At 40.6% G+C, this 22315-nt stretch overlaps 1 protein-coding gene across 2 annotated transcripts; it reads right to left on the bottom strand.

The window, feature by feature from the left end:
* Window positions 1-4076: 4076 nt before the first annotated feature.
* LOC308645898 (uncharacterized protein) lies at window positions 4077-18467 on the bottom strand. Of its 2 annotated transcripts, XM_081288346.1 has the most exons (7): window positions 18331-18467; window positions 11500-11641; window positions 9886-9974; window positions 8852-8978; window positions 7678-7761; window positions 6439-6521; window positions 4077-5838 (listed from the first exon to the last, which is right to left on the bottom strand). In XM_081288346.1, the coding sequence occupies exons 2-7, from the start codon at window positions 11537-11539 to the stop codon at window positions 4573-4575; spliced, it is 1689 nt and encodes a 562-aa protein (XP_081144472.1). In that variant the 5' UTR covers window positions 11540-11641; window positions 18331-18467; the 3' UTR covers window positions 4077-4572. The 2 variants fall into 2 exon arrangements, with proteins under 2 accessions (XP_081144472.1, XP_081144473.1); XM_081288347.1 differs by lacking the exon at window positions 11500-11641 and having other exon boundaries at window positions 4078-5838; window positions 18331-18451.
* Window positions 18468-22315: the final 3848 nt, after the last annotated feature.

Here is a 22315-nt window from a genome sequence, read left to right as displayed (position 1 = left end):
AAACATAACCATTTTCCTCTGTTGTCTATTAGGTATACTTTTGGGTTGTATGAAGCACAATGTTTAAATTTAGTGGGAGGAAAATATATACATGGCTATTCATATATTTTCTTTTTTTGAGGGGGAGACTGAGGATTGAACTCAGGGACACTTGACCACTGAGCAACACCCCCAGTCCTATTTTTTTAGTATTTATTTTTTAGTTGTAGTTGAACACAATACTTTTATTTTATTTATTTATTTTTATGTGGTGCTGAGGATTGAACCTGCAGGGCCTCGCACATGCTAGGTGAGTGCTCTATCACTGAGCCCAACCCCAGCCCTCTCCGGCCCTATTTTGTATTTTATTTAGAGACAGGGTCTCAATGAGTTGCTTATCACCTTGATTTTTACTGTGGTTGGCTTTGAACTCTGTCCTCCTATCTTAGGCCCCAGGGCCTCCGGGATTAAAGGCGGGCACCTCCATGCCTGGCTCCTATATTTTCTTGTGTTAAAATATTTTCCATATGTATATATAATCTATTTAATTACCTTGTATCTTTACTCCCTATACCTAGGAGTTTTAAAGTCAGTAAGTAATCATACCATTATATTTGCTTTACCTGGCATTAGCTAACTAAGTTTGAAATTCCTTTTTTGTTTTCACTGAGCTCCTGGCCACTTAAAGTGGCAGTCTTCCTTCCACCCCTTACTTTTATTTTATTTGTTGTAGTCTTCAAGGGCTAGAGCCTAGGTCTTTAGTTTCTCTAGCTGATAAGAGTAAAAGAGGAGAGAGACAGGGATCAGGTGTCTCTTGACAATTGCATCCTGAAATGGCCCCTGTCTACAGGACTACAGAATAATTAGCACTCCACATATCCTCTTATATTTTTAAATTATTTTATTTGCAACCCAGGGCCGAGCTCCTGCTAGGCAAGTGCTCTTTTACTTAACTACATCCCCAACCTATCCCCTCCTTTTAACTTTAAGGGTCTAAGAAATCTTCCTGATGATGGTACCCAAAGATTCAGTGTCTATTGAGGGCCTGCCTGTGGGAGGCAGACATAGCATGTGACCAGTGTTTGCCTCCCCTTTTGATCAGTGTGGCACTGTAGGTCACCCTGTGATCTGGTTGCTTAAGTAACCAAAGATAGTAGCCCCGATCTTTAGGGTTGAAAAAACGCAAATGTGTCTTTGTGCATGGGCTCGTCCTCCTACATCCCCAGGGATCGAGCTACCCTCACCTGTTCCTTTGTGATATTAACCCTTGCCCTGTTTGGGATAGAATGTTCCATGGAAATTTGTGCGTCCCCTTCTCTTGCTTTGCCTTTGAGTGTGGCCTTCCTAGATGTCAGGCAACCTACTGACAGCAGGCATCATGAAGCTAGACTCAATCCTCTGAAACCTGACCCCTTGCCTCATTTGAATGGCTTCTCCTCAATAAAAGGGATCAGGATGCACTCATTCTTTCTCTTTCTGCGGACCCTTAATGTCAGAAGAGCTGTCTCAGCACCCCCAAAGAAAAAGGTATTTCTCTGTCTTGTGTGGTTATTTCAGGCAGCCCAGTTCCCCTGGAGTGACCCCTGAGTGTTTTAGTTGCATGCAACACATCTCTGGGTGGCAGGTGTGAGTGTTTAAGTCGCCAGGAATGTGACACCTGCCCTTTGCTTCCAAGATGGTGCCTATTGCCATATCTTCAAATGGCAGATGGGCAAAAAAGAACAAATATTGTGTCTTCACAATGCAGAAAAGTTGGAAGGGATGAGAAGGACAAATGTTTTGTCCTCATAAGGCAGAGGAAATGGAAGGTCCAGATGGCTCCCTGTAGTCTCTTTTACAGTTTATTAATAACACTGTGGGGGTGGAACCCTTATGACTTAATCACGTCCCCCAAAGACCCTCATCTCTAGATACCATCACAGTATGAATGAAGAGCAAATGGTGAAGGTGGGAAACTTATCCCTTTGTTTCTGCATTCCTCTGTTTGAAACCCCTGTTAAATTCTCATGGAAGGTGTTAGGTATTGAAAAAGACAAACCCCAGAATAATGTGGCCTGGGGAGAAGGAGTGAAGGAATCACTGCCTTTCCCAGTGACAAGACAGGCCCTGGGGAGGAAATTTCCATCCAGTTTGAAATGACAGTTTCTGAGAAGCCAAAGCATTGATCCGACCCTAAACTGACCCCCACCCACCATCTGGCCCAGTAAAGATAAATTCCGGGTACTGACCACTGACCCCACATCCACTAACCCCACACCTTCCATCTGGCCTAGTAAGGATAGCCCAAACTGACACGCTCATTAATTGATTCACCTCTCAGTGTAACCATATAAGCCTAACACCTACCCCGCTTTGGCCAATGGCTCATTTTCCACCAGGAAAATGGGTCAGTCAGAGGCATCATTCCATTCCTGAATAAAAGCTGTGCTGGGCTGGTTTGTAAAGTTTGCATCTAGCCCAGTCCTCTTGCACTAACAGAAGGAAATAACATTTCCCTCAAGATGCACCACAACTGCCTGCAGCTGCCACTAGTCATAACCAGTGCAAAACCCAGAGGCACAAATGTATAACATCAAGCAAAAGAAAAAAGCTCACATAATAAATTAATTCCCATTGTGGTAATATATGTCATAAGAAAAACAAGAAACATGTATGAGAAGGGATTCTAAGGATGTTAGACCAAGAATTGTGGAATATAACACTAGACAGGGCCAACTACTGAAATAGGAAGACAACAGGATTTCATATATAAGCTCATGGACCTGGGTGCTGCCTTTAACAGTTAAATTGTTTGGATGACTTGAACTTAAAACTCAGTGGTGACCTACAGTGAGTGGGGGTGATATGCCAAAGGGATTCCCTGGCATAATATGAAGGAAAGTATCCTAGAGGTATAGGAATGTTGTACTGAATTTTTTTCTTTTTGGTGGTACTGGGAATTGAACTCAGGTGTGCTTTTTCACTGAGTTGCATCACCAGCCATTTAAATTTTTTTTTTAAGTTTGAGACAGGGTCTTGTTAAATTGCTGAGGCTGGTCTTGAACTTGAGATTCTCCTGCCTTGGTTTCCCTAGTTATTGGGATTACAGTCATGCACTGCAACTAGGTTTCCCTAGTTACTGGGATTACAGACATTTCCAGCTCCTAAATTTATTATGTGATCAGCGCTGCCCTCCTTAATTAGCCTATATGGAGAACTCAGAAGGCATTGTCTTCATAAAGGTATTCAGAAACAGATCAGTGATGGGAGAACTTCTATCCTTGAAAAGCTCTGTGTTTACACTCCTTTCAGGTATGACTGAGATATTTTCCCCAATTTCAGTGCTGCTGATGAGAACCCATATTAGCAGAAATCAAGTGAATAGCCCTTAACCATCAAAGACCATAAGGCCACATCAGATGTCTTGGGCAGGTGGAACATACTAGTAATAAAAATACTTTGGCCTACAGAGCTCAATGGTGGTGGCAAGATTATCAGTGTCCCAAGGATTATCATCAATAAGAGGACACATTGACAATATTTAGAGAAATAGTAAACACAGGTTTAGGGTCACATGTAAAATTAGGGCTAAAGTCAGTCAGTTGAGTATTCTTCCTTAGGATAAAAGTGAAGAGAAGGGCTGTGGATGGTGTGGTGGTAGAGCAGAGCACTTGCCTTGGCCTGTATGAGGCCTTGGGTTTGATCCCCAGCATTGAGAAACAAAAGTGAAGAGGACATTGATTTTCCTTTTGTAAATGAATACCTAGCAATTAAACTAAAATCTGTTCCTTATTAAAGAATAGTCTTTAAACAAATTTTTAAAAATTTGATTCAGGGGGCTAGGGTTGTAGCTCAGAGGTAGAGTGCTGGCCTGGCATGTGTGAGGCAGTATGTCCAATCCTCAGCACCACATAAATATAAAATAAAGATATTGTGTCCACCTATAACTAAAAAATAAATATTAAAAATTAAATAAAAGTTGATTCAGAAATTGCCTATGGCACAACATATGTGGAAAGAAAAACATTCATGTATGATGAAATTAAAAATATATACTTTTACCTAGATATCCCATCTTAAAAACTTGCCTTGAAAATAAACCACCACACGTTTAAAAAAAATTGAGAACTTTATTCACTGCAGGTGACTCTTGGCTGCTCAAAAAATAAACAAGGTTATTGGGGGATAATATGCTTATTGGGGGATAATATGCTCTGAATATCAAAATAGCAACCTACAAATCACTTTCTTATTCACAAGGAAAAGTCTATATTTAAAATAGAGTTCTCTGATGGTCAATATTTTAAGCAAGTATCAAACATAGTATCACTAACCAAGGACAATAAAATGTACATCTTACTGATGATATGTAATTGCAAGTACAAAATATTTTGCAAATGAACTTCTGAATTCTCAAAATCAGGAGTTGGCTTACTCCTTACATTCATTGGGTTTCTCTCCAGTGAGACATTGTTCCTGTACTAAAAAGAAATCAGAGTAACTGAAGGCTTTGTCACATTGTTTACATTCATAGTTTTCCACCACTGTGGAATAACATATGACTATTAAGGTATGTAGAAAACAAACATTCCCACCTTCCTTATATATCTATAGTTATTGGACTTTGTGAGTTCGTATGTGATTATTGCGACTTGAGGAATATGTAAAGACTTTCCCACATATCTTACATTCATAAGGTTTCTCTCCTGTGTGAGTCCTTTGATGTACAGAAAGATTTGAGTAATAAGCAAAGGTTTTCCCACATTCCTTACATTTATAGGGATGTTCTCCAGTATGAATTCTTACATGTCTGTTTAGGTCTGAAGAAGCAGTATAGGCTTTCCCACATTCTTCACATTTATAGGGTTTCTCTCCAACATGAGTTCTTATATGTTCAATAAGGCAAAAAGATCTAGCAAAGGCTTTCCCACATTCTTTACAAACAAAGGGCTTCTCTCCAGTGTGAGTTCTTATATGTGCAATGAGGCAAGTGGACGTGGTGAAGGCTTTCCCACATTCCTTACATTCATAGGGCTTCTCTCCACTGTGAGATCGTACATGTTTAGTAAGGCCTGAGGATTGAGTGAAGGCTTTTCCACATTCATTACATTTATACGGTTTTAGTCCTGTATGAATTTGAATGTGTTTTTTAAGGTATGAAGGATTTCCAAAGGATTTTCTACATTCCTTACATTCATAGGGTTTTTCTTCATTATGAATTCTTACATGTTTAGTTAGGTATGAAGAAACAGTGAAAGACTTCCCACATTCCTTACATTCATAGGGCTTTTCTTCACTGTGAATTCGTACATGTTGAGAAAGGCCCCAATACTGAGCGAAAGCTTTCCCACATTCTGAACATTTATAGGGTTTTTCTCCAGTGTGGGTTCGCATGTGCTTATTAAGGTAAGCAGGATATCTAAAACTTTTTCCACATTCCTTACATCTATAGGGATTTTTTACATTGAGACTTTCTATATGCATAGCAAGGTTTGTGGATATAATAAAACTGCTCCCATATTCATTCCATTCACAGAGTTTTTCTTCACTGTGAGTTCCCATAAGGGCCTGAAGGTATGACTGATTCATGAAGGCCTTCCCATAGTCACTACAATCAAAGGGTTTCTCTTGTGTGCATGTTCTCTTATACACAACATTTGGAGTTGGGCTGAGGGTTTTTCCACATTCATTAAACTCAGTAAGTTTATCTCCAATAGAAGTTTTCATGTGCAGAGTAAGGAAATCTTTTCCATACTGATCACAATCATAACTTCTCCCTACATTTTGAACTCTCATGTGTGTCTTGAAAAATGAATGTTCATGACAGACTTCTTCAGGTTGGTTATAGTCATAGAGTTCACCAACACTATTGCTTCTTCCCTGTTGATATGTGGACAAATACTGATTAAAGTATATCATTTTGAGGATGATAATGATTCTCCCCCATTGTGTTACATTTATATAGTTCCTGTCTTTTTTTGGCGGGGGGGGGGAGTGGGGGACGGAACCCAGGGTTTTGCATATAGTTGGTAAGCACTCCAAAATTGAACTACATTCTCAACCCAAATCCTTTAATTTTATTTTGAAAGAGTCTTGCTAAGTTGACCAGGCTGGCCTGGAACTTGAAATCTTCCTGCTTTAATCATTTAAGTATTGGAAATACAGGTGTGCACTACCATACTCAGTTTATCATGTTTTCTTTCTAATTGAGCAGTAGTAAAATACTGCCAGAATCCTGTGCCATTCTCTAATCTTAGACTGTTAAGAAGGATGTATACTGTAAACTCTAAATCAACAGGTTTCATGAGACATTTAGGGCACTCTTAAATTCATTATATTCAGAATATCTCTCCAGACATTTCTCTCTCTTGGGTGAATGCTACTTTTCTCATGCCTCTCTCATTTGGACTGATTTTCTAAAATGGAATTTGTAATCTTCTATGAATACAGAAAATAAGAGACATCCCCTGTTAAACTTACCATTTGTATCCCAATGCAGGTTTGTCCCCTCAAAAACTCCTGCTTAAGCATGGACTCACTGGTACTAAGTCTCATTTCACATTCTGAAAATAGACAGAAAAACAAAATTAACAATTGGAGAAAGAAATGGCATACTGAAGGAGTTACAAATAATACAACTGGGTATATAGCTCAATGGTAAAGTGCTTAGTTAGAATGCATGAAGCCCTGGGTTCCATCCCCAGCAAAACACACACACATACACAACATTAAAGCTGACTCTTTTTTTTTCTTTCTTTTCTTCCTTTTATTTGTGTGTGTTTTCCTTTCAGTATGAGGCATTGAATCCAGGCCAGGCAAGCACTTTATCATTGAACTACATCCCCAGAAAGATAGAAATGATTTTTATTTATTTTTAAATTAAACTAGCTTAAAAATTTGAAAACTTAAGTAAGGCCCAATAGCTCATACTTGTAATTCTAGTTACTCAGGAAGCTAAGGCAGGAGGATCAAGTCCATCCTGGGCAACTAAGTGAGACCATATCTCAAAACAAATAAAAAGGGCTGGGGATATAGCTTAGTGGTAGAGTGTTGCCTCACATGTGCAAGGTCCTGGGTATGTACCACCCCAGTAGCACAAAAAACAAAACAAAAATTTTAAAATTTAAAAAAAGAAAAGTTGGGAATTTTAACTTGATTAAAAATTTTTCAAAGCTATGGATGCAAATAATTTTAAATAGTTTATTACAAATTGATTCCTTGAAAATTAAAGCAAATGGTAAACAGAATGAATGTGTGTGTGTGTGTGTGTGTGTGTGTGTGTGTTTGGTGGTGCCCATGGTCTCATATATACTGAGCTATTCTCCCAGTCCCAAGATGAATACTATCAGGTATAGAAAATATCCAAGATCTAGGGCTGGGGATGTGGCTCAAGCAGTAGCGCACTCGCCTGGCATGCGTGTGGCCTGGGTTCGATCCTCACACCACATACAAACAAAGATGTTGTGTCTGCCGAAAACTGAAAAAATAAATATTAAAATTCTCTCTCTCTCTCTTAAAAAAAACTATCAACATCTAGACACACAGCATACATCAAAATTATATACTTCAAGAAGAAATAGAGTAGGTTTTTTTGTGAAATTATAAGAAAATCTGAGTAGACAAAAAGTAGATGAAGATGGGAAGCTGAAGATATTCTCAGATATATGACCTCAACATTCTGAAATCAAGTGCATCTTAAACAGTTTCCTTCACACTCACCTTGGAGATCTCCTCTCTGCACTGCCCACAAATCTGTTTCTTTTTCCAACCAAGAGATCAGACTAGGTTTGATGAGCTGACAACCTGTACATGGGGAAAAATGCACTAATAGAAGAAACTGATGCAAGAGATCATAAATCTTCACATTATTCAGGAATGTTGCTTCTAATTAAAACAGTTAAATTATTTCAGAGGGGTTAAAAATGCAAGTAGTACCTTTGTGCTCCCAAAACACTGGTTATACCTGACCCCTGAAACTCAAATTAATGATTATGTATACAAAGGGCTAAAAGTTTCAATCATTTAGGAAGTGAAATGAAGAGAGCTTTATTCTTATTGGTAAAAAACTATCCAAATGATTCTGAAACGATACATCAGATTCATCCAGAGGGTTTATTAAAAAGTTTATAAAAAATACGAGGGCTGGGGTATGGCTCAGTTGGTAGAGTGCCCTTGCATGCACAAGGCCCTGGGTTCAATCCCCAGCACCAAAAAAAAAAAAAAAAAAAAAAGATGCACAAGGACTGGAGTTATGGCTCAGTGGTAGGACTGAACCCAGGGTCTCATACATACTGAGCTACTAGCATGTGTGAGGCACTGGGTTCAATCCTCAGCACCACATAAAAATAAATAGATAGATAGATAGATAAATAAAATAAGGGTATTGTGTACATCTACAACTAAAAAAAAAAAAGAAGATGCATGAGAATCAGGCACAGTAGCTCACTGAGCCTGTTCCAGCCCCTCAAAAGGCTGAGGCTGGAGGATTGTGAGTCAAAGCCATCCTCATCAACTTAGTGAGGCCATAAGCAACTTAGTGAGTTCCTGTCTCAAAATAAAAAATAAAATGGCTGAGGATGTGGCTCAATGGTTAAGATCCCCTGTATTCAATCCTTGGTTTAAAAAAAAAAAAAAAAAAAAGCACAACAAGGATCTACCCAATGACATAATTGTATGTCAAAGGAGACTACTAACATATTTCTAAAAACGTCATGGTGATATGTTCATCTTGGCTCACATTTTGAGAACCATAACATTAGATTATAATGTATTAAGCAGAGACTATGCCCCTGTTATTTTCCAACATAGTCAGAGTTGACATCACTGATGCTGCAGCACAGCAAGTACAGAACACCCATCTTCCCTAAGCTACAAGGAATGATGTCAGTCTTACCTACTGAGGCCAGGTTCTGGTAGTTCTCCAACATCACATCTCTGTATAGGTCTCTGTGCGTTTGATCCAATAGAATCCACTCCTCTTGGGTGAAGTTCACAGCCACATCCTCAAAGGTCACCAAGTTCTTGAAAAAAAAAAAACAGTCATTAAGTCATAAATTATATATACAATAATATGGCTTTGAACTCATGATCCTCCAGCCTCAGCCTTCTGAGGTGCTAAAATGACAGGTGTGAGCTACCGCACCTGGCTCTTGTGCATCTTTCAATAAGCCCTCCAGATGAATCTGATGTATTATTGTTTCAGAATCATTGGGATTTTTTTTTTTTTTTACCAATAAGGATACTTCTTCATTTCATTTTACTTCCTAAATGATTGAACCTTTTAGCACTTTGTATACACAATGTCATTACACACATGCCAACCTGAGTAACAAGTACAATAGAAACATCTCCACTGATGTTCACAAGAGAATGAGGAAGTGAGACCAGTGCCTACACAGGGATCTGAGGGCTTCCATTGTCTACCAAGGGTTCAGTGGTCCTGGGAACTCTTCTCTCTATCCACCTCACTTTAAGGCTGATCACCTCTGGTCATGTGGCTTTAATGGCCCTTCTGACACATGAATTGATCTCACTACAACCTGCCTGGAAGCTGTTCTCATCTTACTTTTTTCTTCTGAAGTACCTGAGGGCACTGTATATGCTTCATAATCAGTGTGAATGAATAAGTCTTTAGAAGAAGAACACATTTTCTTCTTCCTATCATCTGTCAGAGCAAACAAACATGCACTCAGAACTTGGAGTGTCTTGATCAGTTGCTAATCACTGAACAATGAGGGAGATTTTCAAGGTAACACCTTGCTAATATGAGAAGCTCCATTTCCTGGAGAAAACTAACTGGGGACTCAGCTCTTCAGTGAGGCTCTGTTGACCTCACTGAAGAAGGTGTGGAGACAAATCTGCCTAAAAGGAAATGTGTCTACATGTTGGAGCAGGTATGTCATTATGGGGGACACTGCTTCTGCATACCTGATAATAGTGTGTCAGGTAGTCAGTCAACATCCTTGATGTCTCTATCTTTTCTTCATGAAGGCGGAGTGAGTCCCTAGAAAGAACTCCTGGAAAAGAGAGAAAGCATGGTAATCCAGAGCTGACCATAATTTGTACACTTGCATGACTAGAAGTCACTCCATTCTAAAATGAAATTCCCATAAAATTGCATATTCAGTAAAATTCACATACATGTTTCTACCATACAATGCTAGAGTATCCTGAATCACCTAGAGCCATAAAATGGATGGTGAGCCATGCTGCCCACCAGGAAAACTATAAAACTCTCATTTTATAGGTAGAGAAATTTCAGAAAGATGTGACTTTATTTCTCCATGGTGATAAATGTCATGAGGGAGATTATATGGCTTGTTGGTGTGAATGTTTGGCATGGAGAAACTGCTAAATTTTAAAAATTTGCAATTCAATCAGGTAGAATAAGAATCTGAAACTTGGAATGGAGACATGTTGTTGGACCTTGAGAAAAGTCAATCTTAAACCCCCAAGACAGTCTGAGACCCACTAACCAGGCAGGTAGGTTGTCCTTGGTATCTAAAGAGGCAACCTACTCTCAATGAAAACCCTGTGATAATCTCAACTGGGCCTGAGATCTTGGAAAGAAATGTACATTTTCAAGATAAACCATGATCTGCTGTTGTCACTAGAGTAAAAACCAGTAACAATCCAGGGATATAGATATATAATATAATGTAAGAAGAAAAGCTCACACAACAAAATAATCCCAATCTGGAAATAATATCAGAGGAAAATCACAAAACAAGTATAAGTGGAAGGTAAAACTAAATAGGGCCATATATTCATTGATGTGGGGCCACTTAATAGACTATTAGCTAATAGTTAAATAATAGTTTAATTAGATGATAAACCTGCACTCAATGGTGATCTTAAGGTTAGTGAGATGGATAATGCAAGAGATTTCCTGGCATAATAAAAGAGAAGGAATCCTAGAGATAAAGGAAGATTGTACTGAATTTATATGTGATTGTACTATATTTATATGTGAAAATGGCTCCCCTTCACCAATTGATGTTAAGAACCCAGAAGACATTCTCTTCATGAAGGTAGTAAAAAAAATAGGTTAGTGAATGAAGACCCTCCATCCCTGAAAAGCTCTGTGGTTATACTGTGCCAGGCCATCACTGAGATGAGTTCCTTGATTATAACAGGAATGGCCAAAATCCAGAGCAGTATAAACCAAGTATGTGGCACTTAACAACCATCTATAAACATGAGGTCATACCAACTGTCTTTCTGCTAGTTATGCTTCTGTTGGCACCACCATCTACACACTTGCAAATAGTTCATAAGTAGCAGCAGCATTCATAAGTATGGGGTCTACTCAAGGAAAATGTTTCAGTATAAAGAAGTACAACAAAGGGAGCATGTTCCTACAATCAGCCATCTTATTACGCCCACCACCTCAGAACATCCCTTCAGGAGATCAGAGGTAGAGTTTGGGTAGAAGGTTGAACTTCAGCTATCCACTCAAACAGTATTTGACACTGTGTTTGTGAATACAAATATTTACTGAGATTGATAATTAATATAAGAGGCTTTTTAAGGAGAACTTACCAGTGTTCAGCCTGATTCTGATGAACTCCTTGAATTTCATTTCACAAATTTCCAATGTTTTCTTCTATTTTTATTTTTTCTTTCATGTTTTCTTCTATTTTCCCTTGATTTATGGCACTGGAATAAATATCACTTATTTTTCCTGTCAGTAACATATTAAAGATCCTTTCTTTAGTTTTTTTTTTTTTTTTAACCCAGCAATAGAAAAGAAGTCTTGAAGGGAGAAACCCTTGAAGAAGGCTGAGGGAGGAGCATCATGAATTCAAAGCCAGACTCAGCAACTTAGTGAGGGTCTAAGCAACTCAGTGAGACCCTGTCTCTAAATAAAACACATAAAAGGGCTGGGGATGTGACTCAGTGGTTAAGTGTCCCCCGAGTTCAATCCCCAGTATAAGAACGAAAGAAAAGAAAAAAAAAAGAAAAGAAAGAACTCAGTCAACTCACAAGACACTTTTCCCCTCCTTGTACTCCCCTCCCTTTCAATGTTACCTTTTTGTTTTTCAGTCTCTGCTTAAAAATCCCTCTCTGTTCTTACCTTTTCCTATTGCCTTGTAAAGATAGAGAAAAATCACACTGACCTCTACTTCACTTTCAGAACATTCAATCAATTTGGACTTATACATTTATTTGTGTAGTTAGATGACAATCTACTTCACTAGGTTACAAGTTCCCTAAGAATAGCTTTAGGATGAATTTTTTTTCACTATGCTTTGATCAAATACTCAAGAATTCATTAAACATGCCATATCCTACAGTAAAATAAGAGATAAAGAAAAGACTAGGTTCTAGCAATGTTAAGTTGGTCAAAACTCTTGAATGGGCTGGCCTAGGTGCCTCTATTGCAGACTGCAGGAGGTTTGGTGAACACAAATTTGTCAGCATTCTTAAATGGCTATGCACTGAGGAAGGTTTCTCCCAGCAGAAATATCCTTTCTTAGGAATCAATAGCCCAGAGCCCTCATTCACATTCAGAATTATCCTGGGACCTATAAAATTTCTTTTCCCCTAAAGTGAAAACCCGAAGATGGGGGAGGGAAGAAGACTAGGAAGGAACCCTATCAAGAAGGCCTTATTCATCAGCCCAGATGTCACTGTGAACAGAGACTGATGTGCAAACTTGGGATACTTAGTCTCTCTTGCTGGAAAAAGAGGACCTGAGGGTTCCCAGTATCCAGGAACTATCTCCCCTTCCAGCTGAATAGTTCTTTACATCTTACCAAGGGCAGAGGCATAGGAAAGGCCATCTCCCCTGATTTTTGCTACCCTTTCTTCATCACAGGGTTGCCAGCTTCATCATATAGCTGTGAAGAAAACTGAGTGCAGGTTTCAAGTGGTTTGTTCAAGATCCCTAAACCAGTAATTGGGGAGCCAGATTCTGATCTTCTGTATATACTGTTAAAATGAAAGTGGATTGCTAGGAATGATGGCATATACCTGTAATCCCAGTGACACAGAAGGAGGAGGCAGGAGGATTTCAAGTTCAAGGCCAGCCATAGAAACTTGGTGAGGCCCTATGAAATTGAGACCTTGTCTCAATATAAAAAATATTTTTTAAGAGAGAGAGATGAGAGAAAGAGAGAGAGAGATAGAGAGAATTTTAATATTTATTTATTTTTTTTAGTTCTCGGCGGACACAACAACTTTCTTTGTATGTGGTGCTGAGGATTGAACCCGGGCCGCACGCATGCCAGGTGAGTGCGCTACCGCCTGAGCCACATCCCCAGCCCCATAAAAAATATTTAATAAATGGCTGGGGATGTTGCTCACTGGTTAAGTGCCCCAGGTATAATCACCAGTACTGGCTTTACCTCCCCTCACAAAAAAGTGAGCCAACCATTTAATGTACCTCATGAGAAGGACAATTTCTTGTTTCTTCACTGTCTGATGCCACTTCTCAAACTCGATACCCCTCCCTTATTAAACAAGCATCCAGAGAGCCTGTGTTCTACCTATATCATATGTAGTTACATTCCTCGGCTCTAAACCAGAGCCTTGAGAATGCAGGGTCGTTTCTCCAGCTAAAGCAGGGAGCTGGCCAGGATCTCAAGAGTAGCTCTTGAGATCATCTCCCTCCTCCTCTACAGATGAACACCCACCTTGTCTGTGAGCTTGCGGGAAAAGAGCAACCTAAAACATCTTCCCTGGCAACAAACATCCTCTGGGCAAGTCTTAGGGATGGTAGAAGACGTTTCCTCTTAGAATTCTGGCTTGGCAACAGTGGGTTCCTCAGAGGATAGGCTGAGGTTCCAAGGGGAACCCTGAAGAAATCCATGACATGCAAAGAAGCTGAGTGGGGAGAGGGAAACAGAGCAGACAGCCCATGGGCCATTCAGCAAATCTACCCCCTAGGGCCTTGCTCAGATGTTAACAGTGAGATTCAGAGATTGGAAGAAAGGGCAATGGATATGATAGTATCTTTCAGGTCACTCAGGAAGCCTGAACATGAAGATTTTGCAACAATAGGACATCCTACCTCTCTGACCTTGAACTGGGCGCAGCAAGGATGGGGGGATTGACAGATGCTATTTGGAAACTATCTAGTTCATCCAGGATCTGGGTTTGAGAGTCCCAACAGCAGACTGTGACTCCAGGACAGAAAGATGCCACTCCAACACATCATGGCAGAGGAAAGGAAGAGCTTCAGGCCTGAGTTCCAAGACCACAATGAGGGCCTGGGTACTTCCAGTTCCTGGAAACCTGGAGTTGCATGGCTTTTGCCTAGAAGCCCACTTAGAAAAATGAGACAAGATAGTGGAGGAAAGGAAAAGGATTAATTAGGACTTCCCATGACTTGTGTATGGACATCATGGGAATCCTCACTCCTCACTCTGAATACAATTTAATAAAGTTTTTAATTTTAAAAGTTTTTAATCGGGCTGGGGATGTGGCTCAAGTGGTAACGCGCTTGCCTGGCCTGTGTGGGACGCTGGGTTCGATCCTCAGCACCACATAAAATAAAATAAAGATGTTGCGTCCACCAAAAACTGAAAAATAAATATTAAATTTTCTCTCGAAAAAAACAAGTTTTTAATCTAGGAAAATGAATGAAATAATTTTGATCAAAATCACTTTGATCACAACACTGATCAAAGTCTATGTTACCACAATCATATTTTAAAGTTATTCTGAGAGAGAGACACCAAGAATTAGAGACAGTCCCTAAGGGCACACCCTTCAGGACTTACTTAGTCCAACCATGCTCCACCTGACGACAGTTACCAACCAGTTATCCTTTCAAATTATTAATCTATCAAATGAATTAATCCACTGAGGGGGCTTGTGCCTTCATGATCCAATCATTTTCTAAAAGCCTTACCTCTGAATAATACTGCATTACCTTCAACACATGAGGGTTTAGGGGACATTCCAAATTAAAACACTAATAGCAGATTTCCCTATAGGCATGGAGTGTAGTGCATTTTGACAGAGAGCAAAGAGTTTACTAGGATGATGGACCAACCAGCAAGCTCAGGAACAACATAAGAGAATCTAAATGAAAGGAAGAGTCAACACAGTTGTGTGTGCCTATAATCCCAGCAATTTAGGAGACAGGAGGATTGTCAGTCCAGGTAACTTTGCAAGATTCTGTCTCAAGATTTTAAGAAAGGGCTGTGGGTGCAGCTTAATGCTAGAGTACCCCTGGGTTCAATTCCCAGTATCTAAAGTAAATAAATAGCAGAAATGTCCCATGTCCAATTTGTACCTTTGGTGAGACTGCCCATGAGCAACCCCAAGGTGAAAGTTCTACTGAATTAAAGGAAAACCTGTTACAGGGATGAAATCATCTTCAATGGCAAGATATTAGCAAATGGAGTGATTTCCTCTAAAGTGATATGTCACCAACAGTGAAATTCTGGGTCAGGCTGATGTTGTGTGGGATATCAGAATGTAGTGTTCTTTCCCTGTTTATACCCACATAGACTGATGTGGGTATCAATTTTTATCATGTTTGGGAGAAGTGTGGTTTATGTGGTGTGTGTATGAGCCTCTATATTTTAAATCAATAAAAGTACTTACACAAATATAATAAGACCAACAAACAACAGAACAGTGTACAGCTGTACCTGACAGGAATTTTGGATTTTATTTTATTTTTGACACTAGGGATTGAACCCAGGGTGCTAACTACTAAGCCACATCCCCAGCCCTTTTTTAATATTTTATTTAGATACAGGGTATTGTTCAGTTGCTTAGGGGCCTCACTAAATTGCTAAGGCTTGATTTGAACTCTCGATCCTCCTACTTCAGCTGCTGGGATTATAGGCATGCACCACCATGCCTGGCTGGATTTTTGGATTTTAGATAGCTTAGACTCCAATAGGTCCCATAATTAAAAGGGCAGCTACCTGGCCCATGGGAAAATTCACAGTTAACAGTTCACAGGAAAGTATATACACTTGATCTGTCCTCCAGCCCATATAGGATGGAGGAAAGATGGAAAATGTATAAAGACAGGTAAAACCATGGAGCAACATAGAAACCTATTTAGAGGTCCATTTGCTGAACTGGATTTTTTTTGGGGGGGAGTACTGGGGATTGAACTCAGGGCCACTCTAGCACTGGAGGGAAAAAACCCAGGTTAAAATGGAGTTTTTATTTTTATTGCAGTACTAAGGTAAAAATGAATCCAGGGGTGCTGTACCACTGAGCTATATGTCCAGTTTTTTTTTTATTTTTTTATTTTTTTATTTTGAGACAGGGTCTCACTAAATTCCCCAGGGTGGCCTCAAACTTGTGATTCCCCTACATTAGCCTTCCATATGTTGCTGGGATTTCAGGCATGCACCATTGCTCAAGCCATGGCTTCTCTAATTTGGCTGGGCATGGTGGCACATGCCTGTAATTCCAGAGTCTTGGAAGGCCGAGGCAGGAAGATGGCAAGTTTGAGACCAGGAAATTTAGTGACACCCTGTCTCAAAATAAAAAAATAAACAATAAAGGGCTGAGGATGTAGCTCAGTGGTGGAGTGCCCTTGGATTCAACTCTCAGTTCTTAAAACAAAAATAAAAAAGTCAAAACAAAAACCCAACATTCATAATTTCTCCTATTATATGTTGCATTTCAACATACAGTATTAATTTTTTTCTGTCAGTTATGAATTGGAGATCAGACTCCTCCTCTAGCTTTTTTTTTTTTCCCAAAAAAAGAGCACTAGTGTGAAAACTGCCAGTAATACTTGATGTATTCCTTTCACCCTAGAAATCTCAACAGCTAATTTATAATAGGCTTCTGTTACCTGATATTCCATTCCTTTTCAGCATGACTAATTCTACAATGTGTATAGTTGTTTAGTTCTGTTTGCTTAGCACTCTCCTTACTTTCACCAACTCCCATACAAATAAACAACAAAATAATATTGTGCTTTACTTCCAAAATATTTATTTCCTTGGTTAAATGCTTGTGTCCTCCTTCAGTTTGCAATTTTCCAAGAGCTGGATGAACTTTTTCATTTTCCCTTGATCAATCATCCACACACTATGCATGAAGAGTGCATGAAGAGATGAAAGGATAAAAAGAGTCTGGCAATTTCACCTTATTTAAAACTTGCAAATAGGCTGGGTGTGGTGGTGCTTGGCTGTATCACAGCGACTTGGAAGGTGGAGGCAGGAGGATGGCAAGTTTGAGGTAAGCTTTAGCAACTTAGTGAGGTCCTAAGCAATTTAGTGAAACTCTGTCTCTAAATAAAAAAATAAAAAGGGCTGGGATGTGGTTCAATGTTAAAGCAATGGGTTCAATCCTCAGTACAGAAAAGAAAAAAGTCAGTTGCAGTGGTACACACCTGTAGCTACTTGGGAGGCTGAGGTAGAAATATCACTTTAGCCCAGCCTATGCTAAGAACCCATCTCAAATAAAAAAACAAAACAACTTTGCAAATTATTTTATTATTTTCTGTTCTGTAACAATCATCTAAGTATGTTACTACAATCATATTTAAAACTTATTCATCGTAAGCTGCTATCTTGACTCTACCTTCACTCTTTCATTTCCTGAACTCCATTCTCAAACTAGGAAGTCCTTGAATTACATTATAGTCAAATATATATTCAAATCACTTCCCTGCTTAAACCATTTCATAAGGCCCCTAACCCAGTCATTTTTCTGGTCCTATCTCACTCCAGTCTTCTTCCAGCACTCTCCCTCTCTGTGCAGCTTTAGCCAACTCCCTTTCCTCAGTTCAGGAACTGCTCTAGGCTCTCAATTGCTCTGGGATTTTGTTCATGAAGTTTCCATCTCCTAAAATCTTCTTACTCTACCTCGATGATCTAACCATCAAATCCTGCTCTTGTCTTGTTCTCAATGTAAACATCAATCCTTCTCAATATACTCTCCCCTCTTACCAATTCTAGGTGTTTAAATTATGAGTATGTTTAAGAATTTACCCTGTTAAAGGTCAATTCGATTAGTTGTGGGTTGGAGATTAAACCTATCGGTAAAGCTCTTGCCTAGCATTCACAAGGGCCTGGGTTCCATCTCAAGCACACAAAAGAAAAAACAGGGGTGGGAGGTGGGGGTGCAGTGTAATAAAATCTCCATCCTTTCTCCTTGTAGGTCCTGGTTTTTAAGCTCTGTAGGGATGTACAGACCCAAAACGTCAGATAAAGAGAGCGGCTGGTATCCTTTAGTAGAAAGACCCGCGGTCTACAACCGCTTGCGGTAGTCACCCAGGGAAACGCGCCTAAGACAGTATCTGTATCTTCCCACCTTAACATCATGTGGCAAAAATGAACACAGGCTCGCAAAGACAAAGTCAAGTTCTCAGGTGAAATATTTGTTTGCATAAGAAAAGGAAGACCCCCCCCCCCTTCTGACCGCCTTTCACCCAGGGCTCACCAGAACGTGTGGGATCGCTAGGTCCTTGAGGACGGAGGACGCGGGGCCAGAATCTATGATTCGACAGGAAAAAAAAATTCCTTCTGGTAAATAAGTGAGAAAGGTTCCCTGGAGCCTTTTGAAGAGGGGAGCTGGGTGAATGCGGTCACTCCGACGACGCAGTATAACGACACTTTCCAACCCGCTCCTCCCGGGGACCAGCGGCCGGACTCGCGGCCCCGGCGGACAGAAGAGGAGCGGGCAAGGCCTTTCCACCGAGGCTCCTCGGAGCCGGGGTCAGACCTGTCAGTGTCGCCTCATTCCCACACCCGGACCCTCGGCTGCACGCGAGCGTCTCAAAGAAAACGCGGACCGACCACCACCAGGCTAAGCAGGTCTTTGACAAGCGCCGCCGCCGGCGGAAGAGAGGGGCACGTCTTACGACGTCACTTCCGCCCACTCCTCTGCGGGGCCGGGGGCTTCTTCCGTTCTGTATCCGTGCCGGCGGAGAAATCCTATTTCCCCCATTCCCATCACGGCCCTGAGGCCTATTCTGCGTTAGGGCTAGACAGAAACGGGCCCCGAGGACACGGTCAAACTTCGAACCAGTCCTCCGCTGGGCTACGGGTGGGGGCGGTGTTGGAGGAGGGTCGAGGCCCGGCGCCCTGCGGTGCTGACAGCGGGATGGACTGAAAGGGCCACCCGAGGGGCGGGAGCTCACACCACCGGAACTCCCCACCGGAGCTCCCGAAAGCTTCCTGCGTGCCTGTCACCTACCTGTCGCCTAGCCTCACACAGTGTTTCCCACGTGAAGCAGGGCCAACTAAACCCACGGAGCTGAGGACACAGCCACACTGGAGCAGAAGCTGAGAAAGGCACAAGATGAACAGGACTGACTTTTAGATACAGACATTGAAACCTTAGGATTTATTGTGATAGCTGAAGGATGGCTCTAAATTATTTTTCTTTGTTTCTTGCTGTTCTTGTAATTTGGGGAGGGGGAGGGGCAGTGTGGGGGCTGGGGATTGAACCCAGGTCCTTGTGCACTCTACCAGTGAGCTACATCCACAGCTTCTTGTTGTCCTATTGTTATTATTTTTGGTACTAGAAATTGTACCCAATAGTGCTTTACCACTGAGCTGCATCCCCAAACCCTATTACTTTTTTGAGACAGAGTCTCACTAAGTTCCTTAGGCTGTCCTACAACTTGTGGTCCTCCTGCCTCAGCCTCAGGAGTAGCTGCACCACCATGCACCACTATGTTCAGCTATGAGTTGTTTTTTTTTTTTTTTAAAGCAATATATTTTGAAAAAAGAATTTGGAATTTTCCACTGAATTTGGTGGGGTTCTTTTTTTTTCTTTCTTTCTTTTTTTTTTTTTTTTTTTTTTTGTCTTTTTTGGAACTGGGGATTGAACCCAGGGCTTTGCGAATGTGAGACTAATATTTTGCTGCTGAGCTGCATCCCAGCCCTTTCCACTGAATTTGAACTTATGTATGGCCTATATGACAAAATTCATGTTCATCAAGAGAAATATAAAAGATTATTCATAGGAACTTGATTTGAAAACACCTTAAGTGGAAAAAAATCCAAATTCTAAAGGAAAAACTATGTTACCTTCATTTATTGAAATACTCCTCTAGAAAGAAAAGCAATAATTTACAGATTGTAGTAGCTATGTTTGCCACAAAACTAGTGGCTTAAAATAATACCAACTAGGCTGGAGATGTGGCTGTGTGATAGAGTAGTTGCTTAGCGTACTTGAGACCTTGGATTCAATCCCTAGTACTGGAGGGAAAAAAGTAAACTTTGCAGTTTCTGTAGGCTAGAAGTGTAACCATGGTTTAGCCAAGTTCTCTGCTCAGGGATGTCATAATGCTAAAATCACATGTGGCCAGGGTACAGTCCCATCTTTTTAAAATTTTTCTAGTGCCAGTGATTGATTCCAGGACCTCTTGCATGCCAGGCAAGCATGCTACTACCAATGAGCTATACTCTCAGTCCTATATTCTCATCTTGAGACTGAAAACAGTGAGATATATTTCTAATTTCCCTCAGGTTATTGGCTATTTATTTCTGTGTGGCTGTGGAATTCTTGACTGCTTATTTCATCAAAGCTAACAACAGAAGCTGGGTGCGGTAGGGTGTGCCTATAATCCCAGCTACCTGTTTCTCATAGACACCAGCCTGGGCAATTCAGTGAGACCCAGGCCAAAAAATAAAGCTAGCAACAGAGAACAGAGAAAGTATCTTTGCTCCTCTTCATCTCTGCTTCACCCTTTTTGAAGGAGCTCACCTGGTTAGGTCAGGCCACCTCCAGGATAGTCTCCCCGTTTGATTAGGGACATTAATTTCACCTGGAAAAGTACTTAATTGTTGCCACATGATCATAGGTGTGATATCCCATCATAATAGTCTTTTTGTGTGTGTGTGTGGGGGGTGTGATACTGGAAATTGGACCCAGGGGAACCCACTAAACTACATCCCCAGAACTTTTCATTTTTTATTTTGAGACAGGGTCTCACTAAATTGCTGAAGCTGGCCTTGACCTTTCAATCCTCCTACCTCAGCCTCTGAAATTACTGGGATTATAGACATGAGCCACATGCCTGGCTCCAAACCATTCTTATAAAAAAAAAAAAATAGGGTGAGGTGCTGTGGTCAAAGCCTGTAATTCTAGCTACTCAGGAATTTGAGGGAGGAGAATCATAGGTTCCAGGCTGGTCTGGCCAACTTAGGAAGACCCTGTCTCAAAATAAAACAAAAAAGGGTGGGGATGTAGCTCAGGGAAGAGTGCTCATCTAGCATGTATAAGGCCTTGGGTTCAATCACCAGTACTCGATGAAAGGAAAAGGTAAAGAAAAAACAGAAAAAAGGGACTATTTGCCTGAGAGAGAGAGAGTGTGTGTGTGTGTGTGTGTGTGTGTACTGGGGAGCAAACCCAGGGCCTTGAACATGCTAGGCAAGGGCTAAACCATTGAGCTACATCCACCACTTACTATCTTTTATTTTATTATTTCATTTATATAAATAAATATTTTGTAGTGCTGGGGATCAAAGCTGGGAAACTCTTGCATATTAAGCAGGAGTTTAACATGCCTGCCACTAAGGCATACCTCCAGCCCAGGGACTAATTATCTTGAGGCTACTATCTAGAGGTAATAGGCTCTTATCTTTCCATCTTTTCCCCCTTTCTTCTTTTTTTTTTTTTTTTAGAATTTTTAATATTTATTTTTTAGTTCTCGGCGGACACAACATCCTTGTTGGTATGTGGTGCTGAGGATCGAACCCGGGCCGCACGCACGCCAGGCGAGCGCGCCACCGCTTGAGCCACATCCCCAGCCCTCCCCCTTTCTTCTTGATAGTCCATTTTTAATTATTATTTACCATCTTTTCCTCTTATAAAACAAAGTACAATTGGTCATGATGGTGCAAATTTATAATCCTGGTTACTTGGGAAGCTGAGGCAGGGAGATTACAAATTTGAGGCCAGCCTCAGGAATTTAGTGAGGCCCTAAGCAACCTAGAGAGACCTTGCCTCAAATTAAAAACTAAAAAGGGCAGGGGGTGTGGCTCAATGGTAAAGTGCCCCTGGGTTAAATCCTTAATACCAAAAATAAATAAATAATAAAACAGAGGCAGATATTAAGAACTGTGGCTTTACCTGGACATGGTGGTACATGCTTATAATCCTAGCAACTTGGGAGGCTAAGGCAGGAGGATCTCAAATTTAAGGCTGATGTGAGCAATTTATGGAACCCCTGTCTCACAAAAAAAAATTTTTAAAGGGATGAGGATATAGTTTAGTCGTAGAGTACTAAGCTAGCATGCACAGGACCCTGGGCTCAATCCCCAGTGACACACACACACACACACACACACACACACAAATCCTAAACCAAAACAAAAGTGGCTATTTCAATAGCCTCTCTGCAACAATTTTTTTCCATTTCTAAAGGACACACATTTTTCAGGTCACCATGAGGTGCCTCAAAGTTTTGTCATCA

This window comes from Spermophilus citellus (genome assembly GCF_964194105.1).
Source record: "Spermophilus citellus genome assembly, chromosome: 3".
Lineage (NCBI taxonomy): Eukaryota > Metazoa > Chordata > Mammalia > Rodentia > Sciuridae > Spermophilus > Spermophilus citellus.
Note: the sequence above shows the minus strand (reverse complement) of the source record. Positions and strands in the feature narration are given on the sequence as shown.

Coding starts and splice junctions, on each gene's coding strand:
- LOC308645898 (XM_081288346.1), bottom strand. CDS start 11,539: ATGAAATTCAAGGAGTTCATCAGAATCAGGCTGAACACTG. Junction 8,979..9,885: donor ACCTGACACACTATTATCAG/GTATGCAGAAGC, acceptor TTTTTTTTCAAG/AACTTGGTGACCTTTGAGGA. Junction 6,522..7,677: donor GCAGAGAGGAGATCTCCAAG/GTGAGTGTGAAG, acceptor GTCTATTTTCAG/AATGTGAAATGAGACTTAGT.